At 38.7% G+C, this 26,138-nt stretch overlaps 5 protein-coding genes across 5 annotated transcripts; all 5 read right to left on the reverse strand.

Annotated features, from left to right (window-relative positions):
- Positions 1-679: 679 nt before the first annotated feature.
- Positions 680-5,602, reverse strand: BIO2 (biotin synthase; the record flags this gene model as incomplete). Its single annotated transcript, XM_064828110.1, has 1 exon — positions 680-5,602. One exon carries the CDS (start codon positions 5,600-5,602, stop codon positions 680-682), a length of 4,923 nt encoding a protein of 1,640 aa, XP_064685312.1.
- A 1,138-nt stretch (positions 5,603-6,740) lies between these two features.
- On the reverse strand, positions 6,741-11,663 carry ATC70_008868 (uncharacterized protein; the record flags this gene model as incomplete). Its single annotated transcript, XM_064828111.1, has 1 exon — positions 6,741-11,663. The coding sequence occupies one exon, from the start codon at positions 11,661-11,663 to the stop codon at positions 6,741-6,743; it is 4,923 nt and encodes a 1,640-aa protein (XP_064685313.1).
- A 9,942-nt stretch (positions 11,664-21,605) lies between these two features.
- ATC70_008869 (uncharacterized protein) lies at positions 21,606-22,491 on the reverse strand (the record flags this gene model as incomplete). Its single annotated transcript, XM_064828112.1, has 3 exons — positions 21,606-21,633; positions 21,692-22,044; positions 22,120-22,491. 3 exons carry the CDS (start codon positions 22,489-22,491, stop codon positions 21,606-21,608), a joined length of 753 nt encoding a protein of 250 aa, XP_064685314.1.
- Positions 22,492-22,995: 504 nt separating this feature from the next.
- ATC70_008870 (uncharacterized protein) lies at positions 22,996-23,708 on the reverse strand (the record flags this gene model as incomplete). The annotated part of the gene is made up of 4 exons (XM_064828113.1): positions 22,996-23,039; positions 23,099-23,416; positions 23,483-23,527; positions 23,588-23,708. The coding sequence occupies 4 exons, from the start codon at positions 23,706-23,708 to the stop codon at positions 22,996-22,998; spliced, it is 528 nt and encodes a 175-aa protein (XP_064685315.1).
- Positions 23,709-24,005: 297 nt separating this feature from the next.
- ATC70_008871 (uncharacterized protein) lies at positions 24,006-25,582 on the reverse strand (the record flags this gene model as incomplete). The annotated part of the gene is made up of 5 exons (XM_064828114.1): positions 24,006-24,615; positions 24,684-24,846; positions 24,909-24,986; positions 25,045-25,516; positions 25,580-25,582. 5 exons carry the CDS (start codon positions 25,580-25,582, stop codon positions 24,006-24,008), a joined length of 1,326 nt encoding a protein of 441 aa, XP_064685316.1.
- Positions 25,583-26,138: the final 556 nt, after the last annotated feature.

Raw genomic sequence — 26,138 nt, forward strand, 5'->3', positions numbered from 1 at the left:
CTTCTTAGTCTATATTAATAGTACATATCTGAGTGTATATCGCTAAGCATACATCTTTAGCATGTATCTGGATATATGGCATGTCTATAGCATATCGTATGCATGTCTATAGCATGTCTCATATATAGTACAAGTCTGTAGTACATAAAGTATCTGTAGCTAGTATCACGGATATAAGCATGTGTCTTATAGCGTGGATCATGAAGTGCACATCTGAAGCAACAAGCTCATATTGCATTAATCTTGGTGCCTATCCAGATATGGTAAACATCCGTAGTCAATGTCGGAATACAAGTATAAGTCTATAGTGCCATCCATGTCCGTGGTGCCATCTATAGCCTATATCTTATATAGTATGAATCTTATAGTACTAGCGTATCTGAAGTCCATATCTTCTCATGATCATAGTATAAATCGATATCGTACATCTAATCCAGTGTACATACAGTTTATATCTAAATCTGGTAACTGGATGAACTGTCGGAATGCAGATCATAGTGGATGTATTCCACATTTGCCCCCACCAGTTTCAACGCATGTTGACTAATTCAAAGAATTATGTAAACGATCAATGATCTGTATTTCGCATTCGCTGACAAAGATATAACGCAATGTGATAGTCTAAAGGTGCCACTGCAATTTGCATGTTGCCCTGATATATCCCATGACAAACATCACTTTACTGTTCTGCAACGTTGAGTCTCTTAGAGCCTCTCAAACGCTTGTCAGAATCATCACGCTTACGCTTTGATTTGGAGGAAGCAGTGTCACTATTTAGTGCCTGTCTTCTCTTCTCAAGCAGCTCATATTCCTTGATCTTTGCCCAGTACTTACGAATGGTTTGAGGGTTGTTGAACGATGCAGCAGTTTCCCAGGAGTTGGCAGCTTCTCCAAATGTCTTCCATTTTACCAAATACTCTCTATTGTGTTCAGGACCACGATGCGCTCTGATCTCGTCAACCTCATATACTTCTTGTTCGATGATAGACTCGTCGATTGCTACCAGCTTCAATTCAGATGGCACATAGTCGCGATGTAATAGTTCATTCATATCGTCTTTCAACACATATGTAGATCTTTTCTTTTGAACAACTTGATAAGGTCCATCATAAGCGGCCTCAAGTTTGCTTTCTCTATGCGGAAGTCTTACCATAACCCAATCACCAACTTTGAAGTGTGTAATCTTGTGATGCTTATTGAATCGCGTTGCTTGCTCTTCAATAATGCGTTGTGTTCTTTGGTTAATAGCTGGAAAGACAACCTGGTTCATAATCTCTGCCTTCTTGCGTAGCTCACCGAGAGTCATAGGCTTCTTTGGTAAGTTGTCCTTGATCTTAGGATCATCGTAGTCTACGAATCTATTCAATGGTCTAGCAAACATCAATTGAAAAGGTGCACTCTCAGTGCGATACCTAATTTTTGTGTTTATAGCCAGTTGAGTTCCAGGTAGAACCGAGTCCCAGTCATAGATGTGTTCACTGACCATCTTACGAAGTGCATTAAGAATATTTTTAACACCTGATTCGGATGCACCATTGCCCCTAGCGTGGAGAGCCGTAGAGTATCTTTGATTGATGCCAAGTGCTTTACCGATCTCGCTCATCAAAGCACTCTTGAATTCACGTCCATTATCAGATTGTAATATTTGTACTACGCCAAAGTCTCCAAAGATGGTAGTCAGAGCTCTAGCGACAGTATCGGTTTGTTTGTTGGGCAATGCACGAGTTATAATAAATCTGGTGCAAATGTCGTATACAACTAATATATATATATTGCCATTGTTGGTTGGAGTTAACGGACCAAGAAAGTCAATGCCTATGTGATCAAATGGACCATACGCTACAACGTTTCTCAGTTCATGGTAACCCTTTTGAACTACATTATGTCTTGCACATTCCATACATGATTGACAAATTGCCTTTGCATCATCATATAGACCTGTCCAATGAATACCTTCTTCATGTAGTTTCTTGACAATACTAGCGGCACCAAAGTGTCCAAATTCATGAGTTTCACGAAGCAGTTGGTCTCTCTCATTGTCAGGTGGTGCAATGTAAGCAACGCTTTCATAATTGCCCTCCTTGATCTTCATAGCAAGTACATTCAAGTGCTTGTCTTTGTTATAGACTACTTTGTTCTTGGTTAGATAATGCTTTGTTTGCTTATTGTTGCCAATGAATCGTTTCTTGGAGCCTTTGCTTCTCATGATATTCTTTTGTAATTTAGCAATTTTCTTATCACTGTCTCCCGCCAGCTCTGTATGATCTTCTAAAGGTTCATACAAGCGACTAAGTTTGTCAGGTAAGATGTTGTCTAAGCCCTTGATATGAGTGAATTGCAGTTGGGGATACTCGTTTAAAATCTCCATGTAATTTTGAATGACTCTAGTAGGACATTTACATGTGTAGATATAAATCAGAGCTCGATGATCTGTCATAACCTCAATCTCAGGATGCCCGTACAATAAGGGTCGCAAACGAACTAAACCGAATAACACGGCATACAGTTCTCGTCTCAGGACAGGCCAGTTCTGTTGGGATTTGGTCAGAGATTTGCTCAACATCGCCACATAGACTGTGCGTCCTTGATCGTCGCGCTGCGTCAAAATGACTGCAACTGCATATAAGCTAGCATCACATTCAAGATAAAATTTCTTATTCATGTCTGGTGCAGTCAGTAAAGCCTCAGATAACAAGACCTTCTTGATAATCTCAAGTCGTTTGGTGTGCTCATCAGTCCATCTGCTACCAGCATCTGGATCATTTCGTAGAGCATCAATAGGCGCCATCAGTTTTGACAGATTTGGGATGTGTGGTCTCAAATATGAAATAACACCAGCTAGTTGTTTAACCTGTTTGGCAGATCTGCATGGACCCCAATGATCAATGTCAGAGAGACGTCGCATGTCAACCTTGGAAACATGAGGACCAACTACAAAGCCTAGCAAGTAGATGCTAGATCGAAACCAGGAGCACTTTTCAACACCAATCTTTAAGTTGGCATGTGTCAAGCGTCTCAGCACCTCCTTAATCAATTCGCAATGACTGGATAAGGATGAAGATACGAGGCATAGGTCGTCCACATAGACCTCCACGTTGGGCATATCAGAAAACAAAATGTTCATGACAGAGCTAAAGACAGATGTGATTGGGCGCAACCCGAAACAGCAGCCTAACCATCTATACGATTTTCCTCTAAAATTGAACAAAAGCACATTTCTTGATATGTCAGAAATTCTAAATGAAAAATATGCGTTTTTCAGATCGATTTTCGAAAATATTGTCCCCTTCTGCTTGATCCGGGTGAAGATATCCTGTATATTTGGTATCTCAAATTGGTTTGTATTGTTGGGCATATGCTGGTTGATCCTCCGCACATCCATACAAACTCGAGTTTTGGTGGGTTTGCCATCATTGTCCTTCTTTGATACTGCAATGAGAGGGTTGTTGAATAAGCCGTTAGGTCTACACTGTTCTACAATTCCTGCATCCAGCCATTCATTCAATTGCTTTTCGATTTCGGGCATTGCATGATGTGCGATCGGATATTGCTTGACGTAGTAATCAACATTCTCCTTGATTGGTATAGTGATCTCAGATTCAGGCACGTTACAAAACGTTCCAGGCTTGATTCTCTGATTCTCATCAATAGCATCTTGGATGTTGCTCATATACTTATTCTCCTCAGCTTGGGATTCAAAGATTGATGCGGTTTCTGGATCAATAGAATGTTTAGTATCAAAATTGACATTTTCGAAATCGATGCTTTCAAGAAGCTCTGATTTCTCTTCCTCTGTAAGATGTCCAATATCAGCAAACTTGTGAGCAACGCCAGTTAGCCCAATTCTAAGTCGACTCAATGTGTCTACACCCAGTAGCACATCAAAATCGCCTAGGTCCTGAATAAAATTGGATAGCTCAAACGAGTGATCAAATGCAATGTCATTAAGATATCTTATCTTGATAGCTGGTGTTTTACCCAATCTCTTTACTGAATGACTCAGAAAGTTCAAATTGCCTTCAACAGAAATAATATCTTGGGAAGTGAATAGTAGTTTATTGTGAAAAATGTTTTTATTTAAGAAGGTGGAATCTGATCCCGTATCTACTTTCGCGATCAAACGGACTGGTTTTCTTCCTTCTTTGCTCTCTAAAATAATAGGAGTCAGTAACTGAAATGGATTGAAACTTTCAGGAACATTTTTCACATTAGACTTACAGTTGAGCGAGGCATCCTCTGCTTCAATCTCGTCCAAGCAAGCATCTATCTCCTCCATGGTGACATCTCCAACAGCATCACCAATGTCAGAATCAGTGCTACTTTCCATGGTAACATCGTTGGTCTCAGAACCAGAACCAGACTTGTTGTCCTTGCGAACAGTGGTTGTTTGTACAGTATGCACACCAATGTTCTTCCTTGATTCTCTCTCCTTCTTCCAGTCGTAGAACTCTTGACAACGATGACCGTAAGCACGGGGCTTACCACAAAAGTTGCAGGTTTTGGGATCAGAGGATGAGGAACTCATAGAATACGGAGCAGCAGTAGTAGCCCGGTTAGGCTTGTTGTCAGAGCCAAAGTGCTTCAATCTTGACTTACAGTCAATGGTGTTGTGGTTGGCATTGCTCCCGCCATGCTTCGCACAGAAATACCCAGTGGCAGATACCCTTGCCATCTTTGTTCTCGAACCAGAACCACCAGAACCACCCTTACGCTTACCTCTGATGTCGACCTCAACATCATCATCACCACGATTTTGCTCGTCAACAAGGAACAAAGGCAACACACACTCATAGATCTCGTTGATAGTCCATTTGTGGTTGGAACCATGCTTGACGGACATTTGGTTGACCATCATTTGCTGATTCTTGCGTAACAGCGTGAACTGATAGAACTTGGCTAACATGTTGCTGTTAGGAGGGAAGCCACAATCCTTGACGTACTTCATGAACTTATTTGTATAGTCCTGTAGAGTATCATTGTTCTTCATGCGCATGCTGAAGAGTTTGGCCATGGATTCCTCAGAGTTGATGGGAGCACCAAAATGTTTGCGGAACAATGCCTTGGCTTGATCCCAGTCATTACATGCCAGAAGATCATTCTTGGTCCATGATTCGAAGTCAAATGGCAGTGAAACAGGCACGTAGCGTTTCCAAACCAAATTTACTTCATTACCGGATGCTCTGATGACGTTCTCAAAAGCACTGAAGAAATGATCGACTGTGGTGAATCGAGGATGGTCAGGCCAATGCTTAGCTTGTCCTACCACCTGGAAACGGGGGATCTCATTGAGATTGACAGGTCTTGCTTTGGAATCAGCCCTCTTAGTAATTGCACTGACTTGCTTGCTGAGCCATTCGATAGACGCAGATGCTTCATCAGCCGCCAAGCGTTCTTCCTCAGTGTAAGTATCACCAGCGTTACGATGGATCTGATCCAAGCAAGCCTGAGCAGTGTCAATCTTCTTGAGAAGATGATCAACTGCAGAAAGTTGAGCGTGCTCATCCACTTGCATAGATGAGTCATTAGGAGAAGAAACACGGATAGAGTCTTGAGCAATATCCTCTTGAGTGTTTTCGGTAGCGTTGTATTGGTTGTGAGACATAATAAAAATAGTTTTTAAAGTAGAATAATAAAATGTAGAGTATAAGATAAAGTGTAAAAGTGATAACCTTTAAGTTGAAAAAAATGTGGAATTTGAGGCTTGATAGACTAAAATTCACGGAAAAAAAAAGAATAAAAAAAACAGTAATGTCAACTTGATAAAGGTATATTTTATTATCAAACTGACAGGTGTAAAGTAAACTGAAGTCTCTCTACTGGCCAGGTAGATGATCCTTCTTATATACTATAACAATGGATAAAAGTTCTATTAATTAGATTGACAAATAAGTCAACTCAGATCAACTAATGTCTAATCATGCTAAAAGACAACTCCAGCAAGCTAATCATGATTTAGCTCTGTCTGGATGAATAATTAGACTCTCATCCGAAGTACCCTGATCTATCCTTTCCATAAGGATAATTAATATCGATCTAGTAGCATGTATCCGATAGGTACAGTCTTCTTAGTCTATATTAATAGTACATATCTGAGTGTATATCGCTAAGCATACATCTTTAGCATGTATCTGGATATATGGCATGTCTATAGCATATCGTATGCATGTCTATAGCATGTCTCATATATAGTACAAGTCTGTAGTACATAAAGTATCTGTAGCTAGTATCACGGATATAAGCATGTGTCTTATAGCGTGGATCATGAAGTGCACATCTGAAGCAACAAGCTCATATTGCATTAATCTTGGTGCCTATCCAGATATGGTAAACATCCGTAGTCAATGTCGGAATACAAGTATAAGTCTATAGTGCCATCCATGTCCGTGGTGCCATCTATAGCCTATATCTTATATAGTATGAATCTTATAGTACTAGCGTATCTGAAGTCCATATCTTCTCATGATCATAGTATAAATCGATATCGTACATCTAATCCAGTGTACATACAGTTTATATCTAAATCTGGTAACTGGATGAACTGTCGGAATGCAGATCATAGTGGATGTATTCCACATTTGCCCCCACCAGTTTCAACGCATGTTGACTAATTCAAAGAATTATGTAAACGATCAATGATCTGTATTTCGCATTCGCTGACAAAGATATAACGCAATGTGATAGTCTAAAGGTGCCACTGCAATTTGCATGTTGCCCTGATATATCCCATGACAAACATCACTTTACTGTTCTGCAACGTTGAGTCTCTTAGAGCCTCTCAAACGCTTGTCAGAATCATCACGCTTACGCTTTGATTTGGAGGAAGCAGTGTCACTATTTAGTGCCTGTCTTCTCTTCTCAAGCAGCTCATATTCCTTGATCTTTGCCCAGTACTTACGAATGGTTTGAGGGTTGTTGAACGATGCAGCAGTTTCCCAGGAGTTGGCAGCTTCTCCAAATGTCTTCCATTTTACCAAATACTCTCTATTGTGTTCAGGACCACGATGCGCTCTGATCTCGTCAACCTCATATACTTCTTGTTCGATGATAGACTCGTCGATTGCTACCAGCTTCAATTCAGATGGCACATAGTCGCGATGTAATAGTTCATTCATATCGTCTTTCAACACATATGTAGATCTTTTCTTTTGAACAACTTGATAAGGTCCATCATAAGCGGCCTCAAGTTTGCTTTCTCTATGCGGAAGTCTTACCATAACCCAATCACCAACTTTGAAGTGTGTAATCTTGTGATGCTTATTGAATCGCGTTGCTTGCTCTTCAATAATGCGTTGTGTTCTTTGGTTAATAGCTGGAAAGACAACCTGGTTCATAATCTCTGCCTTCTTGCGTAGCTCACCGAGAGTCATAGGCTTCTTTGGTAAGTTGTCCTTGATCTTAGGATCATCGTAGTCTACGAATCTATTCAATGGTCTAGCAAACATCAATTGAAAAGGTGCACTCTCAGTGCGATACCTAATTTTTGTGTTTATAGCCAGTTGAGTTCCAGGTAGAACCGAGTCCCAGTCATAGATGTGTTCACTGACCATCTTACGAAGTGCATTAAGAATATTTTTAACACCTGATTCGGATGCACCATTGCCCCTAGCGTGGAGAGCCGTAGAGTATCTTTGATTGATGCCAAGTGCTTTACCGATCTCGCTCATCAAAGCACTCTTGAATTCACGTCCATTATCAGATTGTAATATTTGTACTACGCCAAAGTCTCCAAAGATGGTAGTCAGAGCTCTAGCGACAGTATCGGTTTGTTTGTTGGGCAATGCACGAGTTATAATAAATCTGGTGCAAATGTCGTATACAACTAATATATATATATTGCCATTGTTGGTTGGAGTTAACGGACCAAGAAAGTCAATGCCTATGTGATCAAATGGACCATACGCTACAACGTTTCTCAGTTCATGGTAACCCTTTTGAACTACATTATGTCTTGCACATTCCATACATGATTGACAAATTGCCTTTGCATCATCATATAGACCTGTCCAATGAATACCTTCTTCATGTAGTTTCTTGACAATACTAGCGGCACCAAAGTGTCCAAATTCATGAGTTTCACGAAGCAGTTGGTCTCTCTCATTGTCAGGTGGTGCAATGTAAGCAACGCTTTCATAATTGCCCTCCTTGATCTTCATAGCAAGTACATTCAAGTGCTTGTCTTTGTTATAGACTACTTTGTTCTTGGTTAGATAATGCTTTGTTTGCTTATTGTTGCCAATGAATCGTTTCTTGGAGCCTTTGCTTCTCATGATATTCTTTTGTAATTTAGCAATTTTCTTATCACTGTCTCCCGCCAGCTCTGTATGATCTTCTAAAGGTTCATACAAGCGACTAAGTTTGTCAGGTAAGATGTTGTCTAAGCCCTTGATATGAGTGAATTGCAGTTGGGGATACTCGTTTAAAATCTCCATGTAATTTTGAATGACTCTAGTAGGACATTTACATGTGTAGATATAAATCAGAGCTCGATGATCTGTCATAACCTCAATCTCAGGATGCCCGTACAATAAGGGTCGCAAACGAACTAAACCGAATAACACGGCATACAGTTCTCGTCTCAGGACAGGCCAGTTCTGTTGGGATTTGGTCAGAGATTTGCTCAACATCGCCACATAGACTGTGCGTCCTTGATCGTCGCGCTGCGTCAAAATGACTGCAACTGCATATAAGCTAGCATCACATTCAAGATAAAATTTCTTATTCATGTCTGGTGCAGTCAGTAAAGCCTCAGATAACAAGACCTTCTTGATAATCTCAAGTCGTTTGGTGTGCTCATCAGTCCATCTGCTACCAGCATCTGGATCATTTCGTAGAGCATCAATAGGCGCCATCAGTTTTGACAGATTTGGGATGTGTGGTCTCAAATATGAAATAACACCAGCTAGTTGTTTAACCTGTTTGGCAGATCTGCATGGACCCCAATGATCAATGTCAGAGAGACGTCGCATGTCAACCTTGGAAACATGAGGACCAACTACAAAGCCTAGCAAGTAGATGCTAGATCGAAACCAGGAGCACTTTTCAACACCAATCTTTAAGTTGGCATGTGTCAAGCGTCTCAGCACCTCCTTAATCAATTCGCAATGACTGGATAAGGATGAAGATACGAGGCATAGGTCGTCCACATAGACCTCCACGTTGGGCATATCAGAAAACAAAATGTTCATGACAGAGCTAAAGACAGATGTGATTGGGCGCAACCCGAAACAGCAGCCTAACCATCTATACGATTTTCCTCTAAAATTGAACAAAAGCACATTTCTTGATATGTCAGAAATTCTAAATGAAAAATATGCGTTTTTCAGATCGATTTTCGAAAATATTGTCCCCTTCTGCTTGATCCGGGTGAAGATATCCTGTATATTTGGTATCTCAAATTGGTTTGTATTGTTGGGCATATGCTGGTTGATCCTCCGCACATCCATACAAACTCGAGTTTTGGTGGGTTTGCCATCATTGTCCTTCTTTGATACTGCAATGAGAGGGTTGTTGAATAAGCCGTTAGGTCTACACTGTTCTACAATTCCTGCATCCAGCCATTCATTCAATTGCTTTTCGATTTCGGGCATTGCATGATGTGCGATCGGATATTGCTTGACGTAGTAATCAACATTCTCCTTGATTGGTATAGTGATCTCAGATTCAGGCACGTTACAAAACGTTCCAGGCTTGATTCTCTGATTCTCATCAATAGCATCTTGGATGTTGCTCATATACTTATTCTCCTCAGCTTGGGATTCAAAGATTGATGCGGTTTCTGGATCAATAGAATGTTTAGTATCAAAATTGACATTTTCGAAATCGATGCTTTCAAGAAGCTCTGATTTCTCTTCCTCTGTAAGATGTCCAATATCAGCAAACTTGTGAGCAACGCCAGTTAGCCCAATTCTAAGTCGACTCAATGTGTCTACACCCAGTAGCACATCAAAATCGCCTAGGTCCTGAATAAAATTGGATAGCTCAAACGAGTGATCAAATGCAATGTCATTAAGATATCTTATCTTGATAGCTGGTGTTTTACCCAATCTCTTTACTGAATGACTCAGAAAGTTCAAATTGCCTTCAACAGAAATAATATCTTGGGAAGTGAATAGTAGTTTATTGTGAAAAATGTTTTTATTTAAGAAGGTGGAATCTGATCCCGTATCTACTTTCGCGATCAAACGGACTGGTTTTCTTCCTTCTTTGCTCTCTAAAATAATAGGAGTCAGTAACTGAAATGGATTGAAACTTTCAGGAACATTTTTCACATTAGACTTACAGTTGAGCGAGGCATCCTCTGCTTCAATCTCGTCCAAGCAAGCATCTATCTCCTCCATGGTGACATCTCCAACAGCATCACCAATGTCAGAATCAGTGCTACTTTCCATGGTAACATCGTTGGTCTCAGAACCAGAACCAGACTTGTTGTCCTTGCGAACAGTGGTTGTTTGTACAGTATGCACACCAATGTTCTTCCTTGATTCTCTCTCCTTCTTCCAGTCGTAGAACTCTTGACAACGATGACCGTAAGCACGGGGCTTACCACAAAAGTTGCAGGTTTTGGGATCAGAGGATGAGGAACTCATAGAATACGGAGCAGCAGTAGTAGCCCGGTTAGGCTTGTTGTCAGAGCCAAAGTGCTTCAATCTTGACTTACAGTCAATGGTGTTGTGGTTGGCATTGCTCCCGCCATGCTTCGCACAGAAATACCCAGTGGCAGATACCCTTGCCATCTTTGTTCTCGAACCAGAACCACCAGAACCACCCTTACGCTTACCTCTGATGTCGACCTCAACATCATCATCACCACGATTTTGCTCGTCAACAAGGAACAAAGGCAACACACACTCATAGATCTCGTTGATAGTCCATTTGTGGTTGGAACCATGCTTGACGGACATTTGGTTGACCATCATTTGCTGATTCTTGCGTAACAGCGTGAACTGATAGAACTTGGCTAACATGTTGCTGTTAGGAGGGAAGCCACAATCCTTGACGTACTTCATGAACTTATTTGTATAGTCCTGTAGAGTATCATTGTTCTTCATGCGCATGCTGAAGAGTTTGGCCATGGATTCCTCAGAGTTGATGGGAGCACCAAAATGTTTGCGGAACAATGCCTTGGCTTGATCCCAGTCATTACATGCCAGAAGATCATTCTTGGTCCATGATTCGAAGTCAAATGGCAGTGAAACAGGCACGTAGCGTTTCCAAACCAAATTTACTTCATTACCGGATGCTCTGATGACGTTCTCAAAAGCACTGAAGAAATGATCGACTGTGGTGAATCGAGGATGGTCAGGCCAATGCTTAGCTTGTCCTACCACCTGGAAACGGGGGATCTCATTGAGATTGACAGGTCTTGCTTTGGAATCAGCCCTCTTAGTAATTGCACTGACTTGCTTGCTGAGCCATTCGATAGACGCAGATGCTTCATCAGCCGCCAAGCGTTCTTCCTCAGTGTAAGTATCACCAGCGTTACGATGGATCTGATCCAAGCAAGCCTGAGCAGTGTCAATCTTCTTGAGAAGATGATCAACTGCAGAAAGTTGAGCGTGCTCATCCACTTGCATAGATGAGTCATTAGGAGAAGAAACACGGATAGAGTCTTGAGCAATATCCTCTTGAGTGTTTTCGGTAGCGTTGTATTGGTTGTGAGACATAATAAAAATAGTTTTTAAAGTAGAATAATAAAATGTAGAGTATAAGATAAAGTGTAAAAGTGATAACCTTTAAGTTGAAAAAAATGTGGAATTTGAGGCTTGATAGACTAAAATTCACGGAAAAAAAAAGAATAAAAAAAACAGTAATGTCAACTTGATAAAGGTATATTTTATTATCAAACTGACAGGTGTAAAGTAAACTGAAGTCTCTCTACTGGCCAGGTAGATGATCCTTCTTATATACTATAACAATGGATAAAAGTTCTATTAATTAGATTGACAAATAAGTCAACTCAGATCAACTAATGTCTAATCATGCTAAAAGACAACTCCAGCAAGCTAATCATGATTTAGCTCTGTCTGGATGAATAATTAGACTCTCATCCGAAGTACCCTGATCTATCCTTTCCATAAGGATAATTAATATCGATCTAGTAGCATGTATCCGATAGGTACAGTCTTCTTAGTCTATATTAATAGTACATATCTGAGTGTATATCGCTAAGCATACATCTTTAGCATGTATCTGGATATATGGCATGTCTATAGCATATCGTATGCATGTCTATAGCATGTCTCATATATAGTACAAGTCTGTAGTACATAAAGTATCTGTAGCTAGTATCACGGATATAAGCATGTGTCTTATAGCGTGGATCATGAAGTGCACATCTGAAGCAACAAGCTCATATTGCATTAATCTTGGTGCCTATCCAGATATGGTAAACATCCGTAGTCAATGTCGGAATACAAGTATAAGTCTATAGCGCCATCCATGTTTGTGGTGCCATCTACAGCCTATATTATATATAGTATGAATCTTATAGTACTAGCGTATCTGAAGTCCATATCTTCTCATGATCATAGTATAAATCGATATCGTACATCTAATCCAGTGTACATACAGTTTATATCTAAATCTGGTAACTGGATGAACTGTCGGAATGCAGATCATAGTGGATGTATTCCACAGAATTGAATAAAGGGGATCTTTATCTTCTCATCTAATTTTGTATACATATATACTGTTCATATATATTGTAAACGACAATTTACAAATACAGTATAGTTAATAAGACTTAGATGTTTCAAGAGCGGCGATTGAATTATACCTCTTCAGAGCTATGCTCCTGATCTCCTAGTATGTTTTGTAGTACTCTATATTTCATATATTCGACATATACTTTATGTATTCCAACTGCAGAGTAATAAATTGAGCTTTCCATGTATAATAAGAGTTTTGGTATATAACGTTGTATACACTTTATCGCTAATATATCATTTACACTAAGCTTGTTACAACACATCGGTATCTTATGCAGCCTTGATAAATTAATTGAACTCTGAATTGATTATTTTTGCTATAATTTAACTTTCAACTGAATTCAGTTACTGGTACTGCTGTTAGTATGAAAAATGGTTTTCATAATATCACTGTAGATCGTTACTGAAATGAACCACTTTGACAGACGCCATAATTAGAAAATACTGTGGAATTTGAGGCTTGATAGACTAAAATTCACGGAAAAAAAAGAATAAAAAAAAACAGTAATGTCAACTTGATAAAGGTATGTTTTATTATCAAACTGACAGGTGAAAAGTAAACTCAAGTATTTCTACTGGCCAGGTAGATGATCCTCCTTATAAACTATAACAATGGATAAAAGTTCTATTAATTGGATTGACAAATAAGTCAACTCAGATCAACCAATGTCTAATCATGCTAAAAGACAACTCCAGCAAGCTAATCATGATTTAGCTTTGCCTGGATAAATAATTAGACTCCCATCCGAAGTACCCTGATCTATCCTTTCTATAAAGTTAATTAATATCGATCTAGTAGCATGTATCCGATAGGTACAGTCCACTTAGTCTATACCAATAGTACATATCTGATTGTATATCGCTGAGCATACATCTCTTTAGCATGTATCTGGATATATGGCATGTATATAGCATATCGTATGCATGTCTATAGCATGTCTATAGCATGTCTCATATATATAGTACAAGTCTGTAGTACATAAAGTATCTGTAGCTAGTATCACGGATATAAGCATGTCTTATAGCGTGGATCATGAAGTGCACATCTGAAGCAACAAGCTCATATTGCATTAATCTTGGTGCTTATTTAGATATGGTGAACATCCGCAGTCAATGTCGGAATACAAGTATAAGTCTATAGCGCCATCCATGTTTGTGGTGCCATCTACAGCCTATATTATATATAGTATGAATCTTATAGTACTAGCGTATCTGAAGTCCATATCTTCTCATGATCATAGTATAAATCGATATCGTACATCTAATCCAGTGTACATACAGTTTATATCTAAATCTGGTAACTGGATGAACTGTCGGAATGCAGATCATAGTGGATGTATTCCACAGAATTGAATAAAGGGGATCTTTATCTTCTCATCTAATTTTGTATACATATATACTGTTCATATATATTGTAAACGACAATTTACAAATACAGTATAGTTAATAAGACTTAGATGTTTCAAGAGCGGCGATTGAATTATACCTCTTCAGAGCTATGCTCCTGATCTCCTAGTATGTTTTGTAGTACTCTATATTTCATATATTCGACATATACTTTATGTATTCCAACTGCAGAGTAATAAATTGAGCTTTCCATGTATAATAAGAGTTTTGGTATATAACGTTGTATACACTTTATCGCTAATATATCATTTACACTAAGCTTGTTACAACACATCGGTATCTTATGCAGCCTTGATAAATTAATTGAACTCTGAATTGATTATTTTTGCTATAATTTAACTTTCAACTGAATTCAGTTACTGGTACTGCTGTTAGTATGAAAAATGGTTTTCATAATATCACTGTAGATCGTTACTGAAATGAACCACTTTGACAGACGCCATAATTAGAAAATACTGTGGAATTTGAGGCTTGATAGACTAAAATTCACGGAAAAAAAAGAATAAAAAAAAACAGTAATGTCAACTTGATAAAGGTATGTTTTATTATCAAACTGACAGGTGAAAAGTAAACTCAAGTATTTCTACTGGCCAGGTAGATGATCCTTCTTATAAACTATAACAATGGATAAAAGTTCTATTAATTGGATTGACAAATAAGTCAACTCAGATCAACCAATGTCTAATCATGCTAAAAGACAACTCCAGCAAGCTAATCATGATTTAGCTTTGCCTGGATAAATAATTAGACTCCCATCCGAAGTACCCTGATCTATCCTTTCTATAAAGTTAATTAATATCGATCTAGTAGCATGTATCCGATAGGTACAGTCCACTTAGTCTATACCAATAGTACATATCTGATTGTATATCGCTGAGCATACATCTCTTTAGCATGTATCTGGATATATGGCATGTATATAGCATATCGTATGCATGTCTATAGCATGTCTATAGCATGTCTCATATATATAGTACAAGTCTGTAGTACATAAAGTATCTGTAGCTAGTATCACGGATATAAGCATGTCTTATAGCGTGGATCATGAAGTGCACATCTGAAGCAACAAGCTCATATTGCATTAATCTTGGTGCTTATTTAGATATGGTGAACATCCGCAGTCAATGTCGGAATACAAGTATAAGTCTATAGCGCCATCCATGTTTGTGGTGCCATCTACAGCCTATATTATATATAGTATGAATCTTATAGTACTAGCGTATCTGAAGTTCATATCTTATAGTATAAATTGGTATCGAACATCTAACCCAGTGCACATATAATTTATATCTAAATCAGGTAACTGGATGAACAGTTTGAATGCAGATCATAGTGGATGTATTCCACGGAAGGATTTTAACAGTAATCTATCTGCTCTTCACACCCCTTTTTACTACAACAAAGACGATTGTTTGGTGACAGGATAACCAGAATACTACTGTTGTTGTAACAACAACGTAAGCAACACTGTGCTGAAGTGGTACTAACTCCTATATAACGTTCGCATCTGATAACTTCAAAAGAAATTTCTCATATACAACTGTTTAACGGATGATGAATTCAATCATAGCACATTATTTTACTATTGAATAATGAAGGATTTAAATTGTATCAATATTTGGATACATTTTTTATTACAAATACAAAGCTATGATACATGGCAGATCAATAGGAGATTAACCAGTTGTAACCCTTCGTTGTTCCAACCTCTTAGCCAATCAGATTGCTTGAAAACTCCGCTGACCTAAAAAAATTTTGCGAGGGTTTCCCCCTGTTTTGATGTGAGGCAAAATTTTAAGCGCCGCTATATATAGCAATATAGCCGCTGCTATCACCAAATTTCCCTCAGGTGCTAGAGCATGCCTTACTTACACCACCTAGCTTTAAATTCAGGCATTGAGACCCTCAATCATCACTAAAGTAAGTAGCGATAACCAAGTGGAGGCAGCCTATCCACCTCCTAGCCTCGGATAAAGTCTTGTTGAGCTTCAGGGATAGGCACATCCACACAACGTAAAAAAGGTATGCTTCAAAGAAACATAAAAATAATAAAAGAATGAAGAAAAGAACATACTACTATAAGAGTATAGTGGTATGTAGGCAAAAAAAAGAGGCACTCACACGAAGCGAGTCAAAGAAAAGCGTAACAAATACAACACCAAAGATGTTCAAAAAAGCTCGTTGCTGTTGCAAGAAAAATGCATACATGAGCAACGCGCATGGTAGTAATAGTCGGATGTAAAGCAAAATGATACAAATACGCACAACTGCAAAAGCAACAGTGGTATTACAAGTTCGCGATACAACATAATGACTAATGTTGTTTCATGTAAAGCTACAGAGGAAACACCGCCAACAAAAGAAAAAGAAGAAGAAAAAAGCGCAACAAGGCAAACATCATGAATGCATTATCACGAGAAAGGAAGCAATAATATAAGCGTTCAAAGAAGTTTCATATCATTGCAACCAGAAAAAAGAAGATACTTACCACTTACTATAGCCACAGATAGACCAGAGGAGTATAGGCAATCACCGGAGATAGACCATAGAACAAGCATACAACAAATACAGTAGACCGGGAGAGACCATTTTAGCAGCAGCAGCAGCAGCAACACCAGCACCATAGACAAACTAAAAAACAAGCGCCATCAGCAGAGACCAGACAAAGACCAAAGAAGCTATTTACCACTTATCTCCATCACAGAACGACCAGAGGATATACAATCACTAAATATAGACCAGAGAACGAGCATGCACCAAAGACAGTAGACCAGGAGAGACCATATTAGCAACAGCAGCAGCAACACCAGTACCATAGACAAACCGAGAAACGAACGCCACCAGCAGAGACCAGACAAAAGCCAAAGAAGCAATCACTAGACATGATAAACCAAAGAAGCAGGCAGCAGAGAAGACAGAGAAGGACTGGCAGCAGCACTCACTCAAACAAGCAAGAAATTATTAAAACCTAATAAACAAACTGAATTAGTGTTAATTCTATGCCTTCCAGTGCTCGTTATCGAATGGTACGTAACATATTCCACTTCAAAGAAGCAGTATCAAGTACTCTTAACAGTACAAGACAGAGTTGTCGGAAGCTAGAGTGTTATTATCAATCAAACGATCTCCAAATCCACCATGGTTTGATACTAAAACGCGTTTTGCAAAAAGGAGAAAAAACGAGGGGTATGAAAGAATAATGAGAGAGCGCCCTATTCGACGTCACGGCCAGTAGATTTGTTCTCAGTTTTTGTCGTGGCAGCTCTAATTACGGCAGCTCTAATTGCGGCAATTTAATTTGAATTTGTGTAGTAGGTATTTTTGTGTTCAAACTTGTCTTGATCTGACAACTTTTAAGTGTTTTTGCCAAATTTGACTATGAAAACTCTTGTTATCACATCCAACTTTCTAATATAAGTTTAAAGGACTAACGAAGCTGCACCGAATGGTACTGATTACATTCAGCTTTCAGACCGAAAGTAATGAGCAATTTGCAAATATATGAAAACATGTTTTTTTGCCAAAAAGTCGAAATTTCACATATGAAAATTCCATAGAAAGAGTTTCAAGTGCTGCATCCAGTCTTTATGATCAATTTGATCTTATTTGTATCATAGAAAAAGTCTTTATTCTTGGGGTGAAAAACGCGATCGTTTGATTTTCAAGAAGTTTCCCTTGCTAATACTCATAAAAAAAAAGAGAATTTCTATGAATTTGCAATGACCCAAAAAAAATGAGATAAAGCATCAGTAAGTAACGCATGGACAAGAGGAGTCGTTTAGCCATATTCCAAGCGCCCAAAACGCTTTGTAGCATCAGTTATTCGTGCTTCAAAATGGCTAAATTTGGACAGAATGTGACCAAAAATAAGTCGTAGTATGTCGTGCTGCCAAAGAAGTAAGTAAATTATAGTTCTGTCTAATGTCCCTGTTGTTCTGCATTGTACGGATCTCATTCTCTAACTTATCAATGCTTTTATTCTAAATCTGAGGTTCAGATCATTCTTAGCTTCTTGAAATGCGCGAATTCAGTAATTATAAAACTTGAGCGTCAATGATATTTTGCAAATTCAGATTTCACGACTTGCAAAGGTTACTCAAAATGCTTGTCAGGTCAGCAGAGCTGTTAAGCACAAAGAATAAAAGGGCTATACTTTGTAGCTTATGAAAAATGCTTGATATCACAAAACCAAGAAAAGACTTATTTGAATAAGAGCAGACACAAAAACTAAAGATTTATTGATGGACAAGAGTTATTCTATTTTTACTAAGTTCTGAATGCCATAGCAATTTATCTTGTACAATGCTTATCACATCTGGTGAACCTCAGCATCTAGATAGCCGAGATGCACTTCAATTATCATAGCTTGTCCATGTTGTTGCACAGCACAAACATACCTACCCATCAACAAGGACACCTTAATCTCTATGGGCACTTGTAACCCTTCTGGCACAACAAAGCATACATAATAATAGTATTAGCATAATGATAGCAACGGTTACTAAATGCTCTAACAATAAGAGATGACAGATACTAAAGTAAATGTTAAGGGTATTGTAAAGTGTTGTAGCATAGATATACCTTAAAAAGATACATGCTCAACAATAAAGAGCTATTCTCTATGCATGATTCAAAAATCATATATTAAAATACCGTTCTTGATTCATCAGATCAACAATTGAATAACCCAACAATAATATCATAACATAATAAATGTTCAGTCCTTAGACACTTTACAACCCTAATATGGAACCTGAGTTTCAAGGCATCTATCTGGCCTGGCTCATATGAGAACAATGATTTTACAATCAATCAACAAAAACCACTGTTAGTTCTACCCTCTTTCCTTTACTCAATGCTGTCAACAACGTTTTATTTGAACGACGTCTCAGAGCCTCAGAGATTTCACTACTTATTGCAGACATCTTACGCAGCCCATGAATTGTCAATGTCCAGACTAACGTTATTAAATACAGAATGCAAGACGATGTTATTATGAACGATATAGAATGCAATAAAATACCATTATAAACGATAGCTTTATGGCCTGCCACCTACTTTTCATAAGCTTCAAGAGCATTTAATACTGTATTGCATTATGAAAAGGGCGTTGAGTTTGCCAGCTGGCCCACAAGCCAAAATTAATTCAAATCCAGAATCATGGTTTGTTCCAGATTGGACAAATCTTGATGGTTTTGGATTCGATTAAGCTATTTTTGCAGATTCGACTAAGTAAAATATGATGATCACCCCATGCTTCCTTAAGCTTTCCTGGAGTACTTTTCAAGGTGCATCCAATGGTACTAAGTAATATAGATGATTTGAATAAACTTATCAGATGATTTATAAAAATATGAAAAGAGGTTTCTGGCCAAAATGTCGAAATTTTACATATCAAAGTCCCACAAAGATAATTTCAGAGGTTGCTTTGGATCGATAGAAACATTTAGATTCAAGATGTACCATAGTAAAAGTCTTCATTTTCAAGGTCAAAAATGCGATCGTTTGATTTTCGATGAAAGCCATGAGGGGTACCTCATGCTTTTTGGTCGATTTTTGACCATGTTTTTTTGGTCCCCAAAGAGTCGAGCAAAAGTGTCAGAAAGTAACTGCCAGATGAGAGCAACCATTTGGGACTATTCTGACAATCTAAAACGGCCTTGAACGCAAGAAAATGCAGCTCAAATGCACTCATATTTTGCTGTATTAGGGACACTAAGGACTAAAAAGTGGGAATACCAGTATGCTGCTTGCCCGTATATGAAGTAGCTACGTGTATATGGATGTAGAACATCACATAAGAATCAGATCCACAGATAATATGAAGGGTTACTATGCGTAAGTAGAGGGTCAAAATGAAAGTAGCAGTATTTTGATAAAATACGCAAGAGCAATCAGTAGCACGAGCTGCCGCTGCGCAGGTTGGTTCTCTACCTTCGCTACGCTTCGGTGAGAATCATCCGAAGCATAAACACTCATATGATTAGTGATTATATATCAACCAACAATCAGGGTTCCTCTTCTAACATTTTAGCTATATTAATTTTGGGATATTATTAGCCAAAGGCCCGCGGCAGCGCGAGCCGTTTGAACGTAGGTTGGTTTCCACCAAAGCGAAGCGTAGGTCAGGAAACCACCCGAAGTGCTGAAAGGTTCGTACAAAATAATAAAATCACCGGCAGCTACTAAACTGCTGCCAGATAAGGGATATAAACCAAATAATATAAATAGAGGCGCAAAATATACATTTTATTGCACATCATCCTAATTTCGAATAAAGAAAGATTTTAACAGTATTCTACCTACTTTTTTCAACTCCTTTTTTACTGCAAATATGGCCCTTTTCGTACTCTTCAATTTTTAAAGTGCTCGGTCAAATTCATACTTGTGTCGCGTACACATGCGAAGGCTAAACGGAGATTCAATTTCTATTGTTCTGAATGATGATCCATGGGATTCCGAAATCTATCATCCTTAAAATTACGCGTTTCTTGATATTAAATACCCCTTCAAACCTATATAAAACTTGTAGAGAATTCAAAGGAGAATACAATGGTATCCATATCAAGTTTCTGGTGTACATTGTTCACCTGATATTTCGTACGATTGTTTTTGCGATTTTTTGACTGTTTTCTAAGGATTAATCACTATCTGTCATCGAAACATTTTGTTAAGCATTACTAGACATTGTAGATCAAAAAATTTCCTATCGAATGAGCTATTGCTTGAAGCTCTAGCATGCTTCTATCGTGAAATATTGAAAATATTGTCCTGACCAAAAAATCGTCACCAGATTTTTTGCTTGCTACCACACGTAGATTTTGAACAAAAATTCATGATTTTGCATGATACCCCTTTTTGACCATATCTCGACAAATGCTCACTGGATTCACACAAAACAAACACCATTCGATAGCTCTACGTCATATCCATTATAATATGAGGGCTTTAAGTACCAGATGTACGTTCCCTTCATAAATTTGCTCAAAATCATATATTTTATGAGCTACAAGCAGGGGATATCCAACCTTTTTTTTTTATTTATCTATAATAACCATACCATCGTATAGAGAATTGAAAAAGAAACAGAAACTATTAAGTTTGGAGCTCTGGTGTACTTGGTAAAATTCAGAGATATGGCTCTTTGAAAATCGGTCATTTTGAACATTTTTCGTCATTACTCATTGACATCGCCCTCAATAATCCCACATCAAACATGCTTTACTCAATCAACGTACCCTCTACAGCTTTTACTACACATACATCTCACATTCATATAGTAATTTAAAAAGTTTTACTAGCAGCATCTATTCAAAATGAACTATTTTCTAAATTCTACCTTTTCTCAACAACCATGCTACCTACGCAAATTTCAATTGCACCATTGTTTAGAGGGCAAAAGCGGGGTCTCAAATAGACCAAAATCTCCGAAATCGGTGTCTGAAAATCAATTGGCCGATTTTTACCTACTACTTCTTTGTTTCTGCAATGTTATATCTGATCTGTGCTATGTCTGCGCCTGAACGTTGGATATGAAATGATGTCTGAACACCCAATTTGCGCAACGTTTGCAGTACCTTGCAAATGAAGGTTCATAGTGGTTGCATTGGAATGTACTCGTCGTGGATAAAGAGGGTTCTCGCACACAATCGTGCAAGACTTTGTAATCAAAGCGAGGATGATTCATGGTCTTCAAAGATCGGGATGCACTGCGAAGCTCTTCGGTTTCATGAACCATCGTTCCACTAGTTGTCTCACCAATTCCAGCACCACCAACTTGAACAATATCTGCTTCTGATCTACTGCCTTCAGCAAGCAATGTCAACTTCAGATTCACCAGCGCTTGATCCCCCTCCTTTGATCCACTTGATTCATTAACACTTAATTCACCAGTTTTAGATGCTGCTGCTTGTGCCTTGGCTAGCTTCTTCTTCAACCCGTTGATGAATGATTTTTTGTATGTCGTGTTGGAGGTTTTCTTCGTGTTTCGTAATCAGTCAACCACTTGGTGATTCCATCTTGGTTGTATGTCGCCCAGCTCTTTTTCTATCACTATTTGAACGTTGGACACCGCCTTGTTGGGTAATGACTTGGTTGAAAGCGTCTTCTTAAAGTCATCGACTGTGTTAGGGGGTCCCGGCTTTCCAAAGAACTCTTTCCATTTGTACTGGTAAGCTTCATAGACTTGAATCTTCAAAAGCTCCACGACTCGATCATCTAATTCGTCACTAGATAATATTTTCTTGCGTCTCGCCTTTTTAGATCCTTCAACAAACTTTAAGGCCACAATTTCATTACTGACATTTGAGCTTTTGACAGCAAGAGCAGAAAAGGCCTTGAGAGTGGAAGCCTTAGGAGCAAACCGTTGCTTGGGCATGGGAGAGAACCAAGTTGACTTCTGCAGATAGGAATTGCAATGAAGTAATAAGTAATAGTGCTGTGAGTATCAGGAAATGATTTATGGTGCAAAATTGAGAAGAGAGTAATAATCGATGGCGCACATAGCAATACCCTTCAGAAAACAGACAATAGGGGAACAGAGCTCGAGGAAACAAATAGTGCCCTTCACGCCAAACAATTTTTTTTTTTTGTATTAATAGAATACTCAGCTGAATCACATAATTGTAATGAGAGAGATAATCACTCTTATCAATATGCCTGCCCTCCAAATACGCAGGAACTCGAACAGCATTTGGGTCTTGTGCAAACTAAATCTAATAGCATTTGACAGGTGCACTGGTACCTCAATTTCACTGCAAATGTCACCAGTCGTGCTCTTGCCAACCAGACATTTCATCCAGTCCTCCCATTCAAGTATTGCATATTATACAGAAACAAAAGGCATTTTATAAATGATGAAATATTAGTCATTAACTCTTCTCTAAACTCTAAAATCGTATTGCTTGCTAGTACTTGACATCAAACCTATTTTCCATCAAAAAATCAATCATGCCATTCCATCAAAATAACTTGTTATCACTTACCCATTGCTCTCGCACGCTTGATAGCCTTTGCTAATTTACGTTGATTCTTTGCACTAACACCAGTTTGCTCACGAGGTAAAATCTTTCCCATATCAGAAACGAAATGTGTCAAAAGTCTGAAATTTTTGTATTCATGAAGAGGATCTAAACCCAACACTTCGAATGGATCTTCAGTAGGAGGTGTAGGCTTTCCACGACGTTGACGTAAGGATTCTCTATAACGTGTGTCGTTTAAATCTTCAGGGTGATAGATATCGCCTTCATGATGCACTTTTTGGTAACGTTGAACTGCTTCAGAAATAGGTCTGGCTTTATCCTCTGCGAAACGAAATGTTGAATCAGACACACACTGTTGTATCTACTGGAGATCCCCCAATCACTTACTTTGAACGGTATCACTGAGTAATTCAAGAGTAGCCTTCTCAATACCTAATGAAGTATAGATGTCAATATATACATCAAATTATCAGAATTGTGTCTGATTCGTACTCTTGTCGGATGGTGCAGGTGATGCTAATTGTTGAGTAGCAGCAAATGACAGCTTTGTGGTTGAGGCAGGGGCTTGAATCACTCGGGAGAGTGAAGAGAATTTACGAACTTGTGAAAACATGGTGTAATGAAAGAAAGAAAATGCAAGTAAAAAAGAGAAATAAATTGCAATGTTGCAAGGGGTCCTAAAAGCTGTCATGGCCCTCCACTGGCAGTGTGTGTGGAGTAAATTACGGATCTTTAAAATTTTTTTGAGTGCTTGCTGCTCTACAGATCATGTTTAATTTGAAATTTGATGTGGAGGACGACATTTTATTTGAAAATTGGGATTAGAGAAAGAGTGCTTGATAAGTGAGTAATGCAGAAAAGATAAAAGAGTGATTTATATACTAGTTAATGTAGAGATGGAAAGTGAAATTTAAGCCTCAATGTGATCCTTTTCAGATCTCTTTTTGAGGACAAGGTCACTTCCAGTCATACGCTTGTAAATACTCTTTACATCATCACAAACAGTTTCGAAGTGAGAAGTAGCGTCATAAGACTTTGATACAAAGACTTGCTCGGCCTTACCATCTGAGGTAGGTTCCTCAATAGCAGAGACATGAACAAACTTGTCGTGGATAGGACCCAATACATCCAAACCAGCCTTGATTTCACTCTCAGGATCTTCAGTTTCGACAATAGTAGACACGATAGCCAAATACATGTCCTTGGGACACACAGCATGGTTGCTAGAGACACTGGCAACATAGACATCGTGCTTGCGGCCCAATTCGTTTTGAGGAATCACAATTTGTACCGAATCAGCTTCAGTTGTGTTGGGAATAGGATGCTTCAAGAAGCAAATGGCACGCACAACTTGACCTGTGGTCTTGACCTTGTCCTTGGCATAAGATGGATCACAGATGATTTGTTTGGCCTTGGCAGTTTCTGATCCGGAACGAACACCAACGGCAACACCGTTTTCATAGAGAATCTCATCAGCTGCTCTGTCAAGCATATAGGTACCACCGTAAATAGCACTCAATCTATAAGGGGTTGCAAAAGATAAAGAGATTAGGAGATATGATTGGAGTATAGAATCTTCCAGCTTTACCTAGCAAAGGATTGAGGGAGTTCACCTAAACCATGGAGGGGGTAGATGTAAGGGCTCTTGCCGTAACGAGCCATGGAAGCGACGTAAAGAACAATCTTTTCTGTAGTTTCACGGGCTGGATTGGTGAGGTATTGATCGTCCAAATGAAGTGCCATGGCATGACCTGTGTAATAACGGATTTTAGTGCCCCATATCCCCTTGTATCACTCTTTGCTACTTTCTTACCAATGAAATCTTGGGTTCCAGGTTCAAGACCAAACTTTGCATATACATCCACCATGGTGTTTACGTCCAGGTTCAAGCCTTAAATTTAGAATGTTGTTTAGCTTATGAAATACACGCTTTACTTGCTAATAAGTACCTTCATGAGTGGATTCATCGTCATCTCTCCAGTTTTGAATAAACTCGAAAAACTTTTGCAATCTACGCTTTTCGACCAGACCCAACAAAGAGGTAGAGATAGCTTCAGTCTCGCTAGCAGGTACCTTTGAGATCTTGCCATCCTTGTAGACAAAGGAGCCAGCAATTTGCTTAAACTCAAGGTAACGAGTGACATCGGTATGAGTCAAGAATCGCACGATTTCACCGTTAGCCATCATGAACTTGGGGATCAAGTCAATATTGTAATCACGATCGCGACCCAATTCAGCAGGCACCTCAGCATCAGGTCTGTATTTGCGGTAGAGTTGAGTCAAGTTCAAAGAAGCAGATTCACCACCATAGTAGTCGTTTCTATCCATGTGGAGCACCTTTTTGCCTTCAACGGAAAAGATACCAGAAAGAATACATTCTGTTAAACCAGTACCGAGAACAATAATATCGTAGTTGTCATCCTGTGATAGAAGTGTCAGCATGACAGCCTCTTTCTCTCACTCTCTCCCATGAGATCTACTTACCATTTTATGCGTGTGTGTTGTTATAAAGAGGGTATTGTTTGAGAACAAGTAAGAAGAGAAAAAGAAAAAAAGAGAAAAGCAAAATATAAACAAAATGTATGGAAGTGTTGCCTATTTATTTATACTACTACTTCCACACTATAAATTCACAATATTGCAAAAACGAATGCAACGTTCCCAAACTAAGGATTTGAAGGGGTTGGATGGGTTTAATTAGGCCAATTATCAACGTGCCCTCATTTATAATGCAAACAAGCAATATCGAGTAGTGTAGGAGTTTTTGATTGGAAAACAACGTGTATCATCATGTAGACAGCACGAGCGTCTGTACGATTTATGGTCTTGAAACTCCATAGTGGTACGAAGTAATCTGAATGCTTTGTGTGCCTCACCTCTCTCCTTTTCTCTCATTTGGGGGGGGAGGAGGGGCTGCCTCGATAGTGATCTCCCCCAAGACATCAACAATTGTGTGTGCATTCAAGGCAGTATGTTATAACATTGGCATGGTGTAATATGGTTGCATATGGCAATTCGTATGGGTGGAGTGTAACTGACAGAT

This window comes from Mucor velutinosus, assembly GCF_035048745.1.
Source record: "Mucor velutinosus strain NIH1002 chromosome Unknown tig00001563, whole genome shotgun sequence".
NCBI lineage: Eukaryota > Fungi > Mucoromycota > Mucoromycetes > Mucorales > Mucoraceae > Mucor > Mucor velutinosus.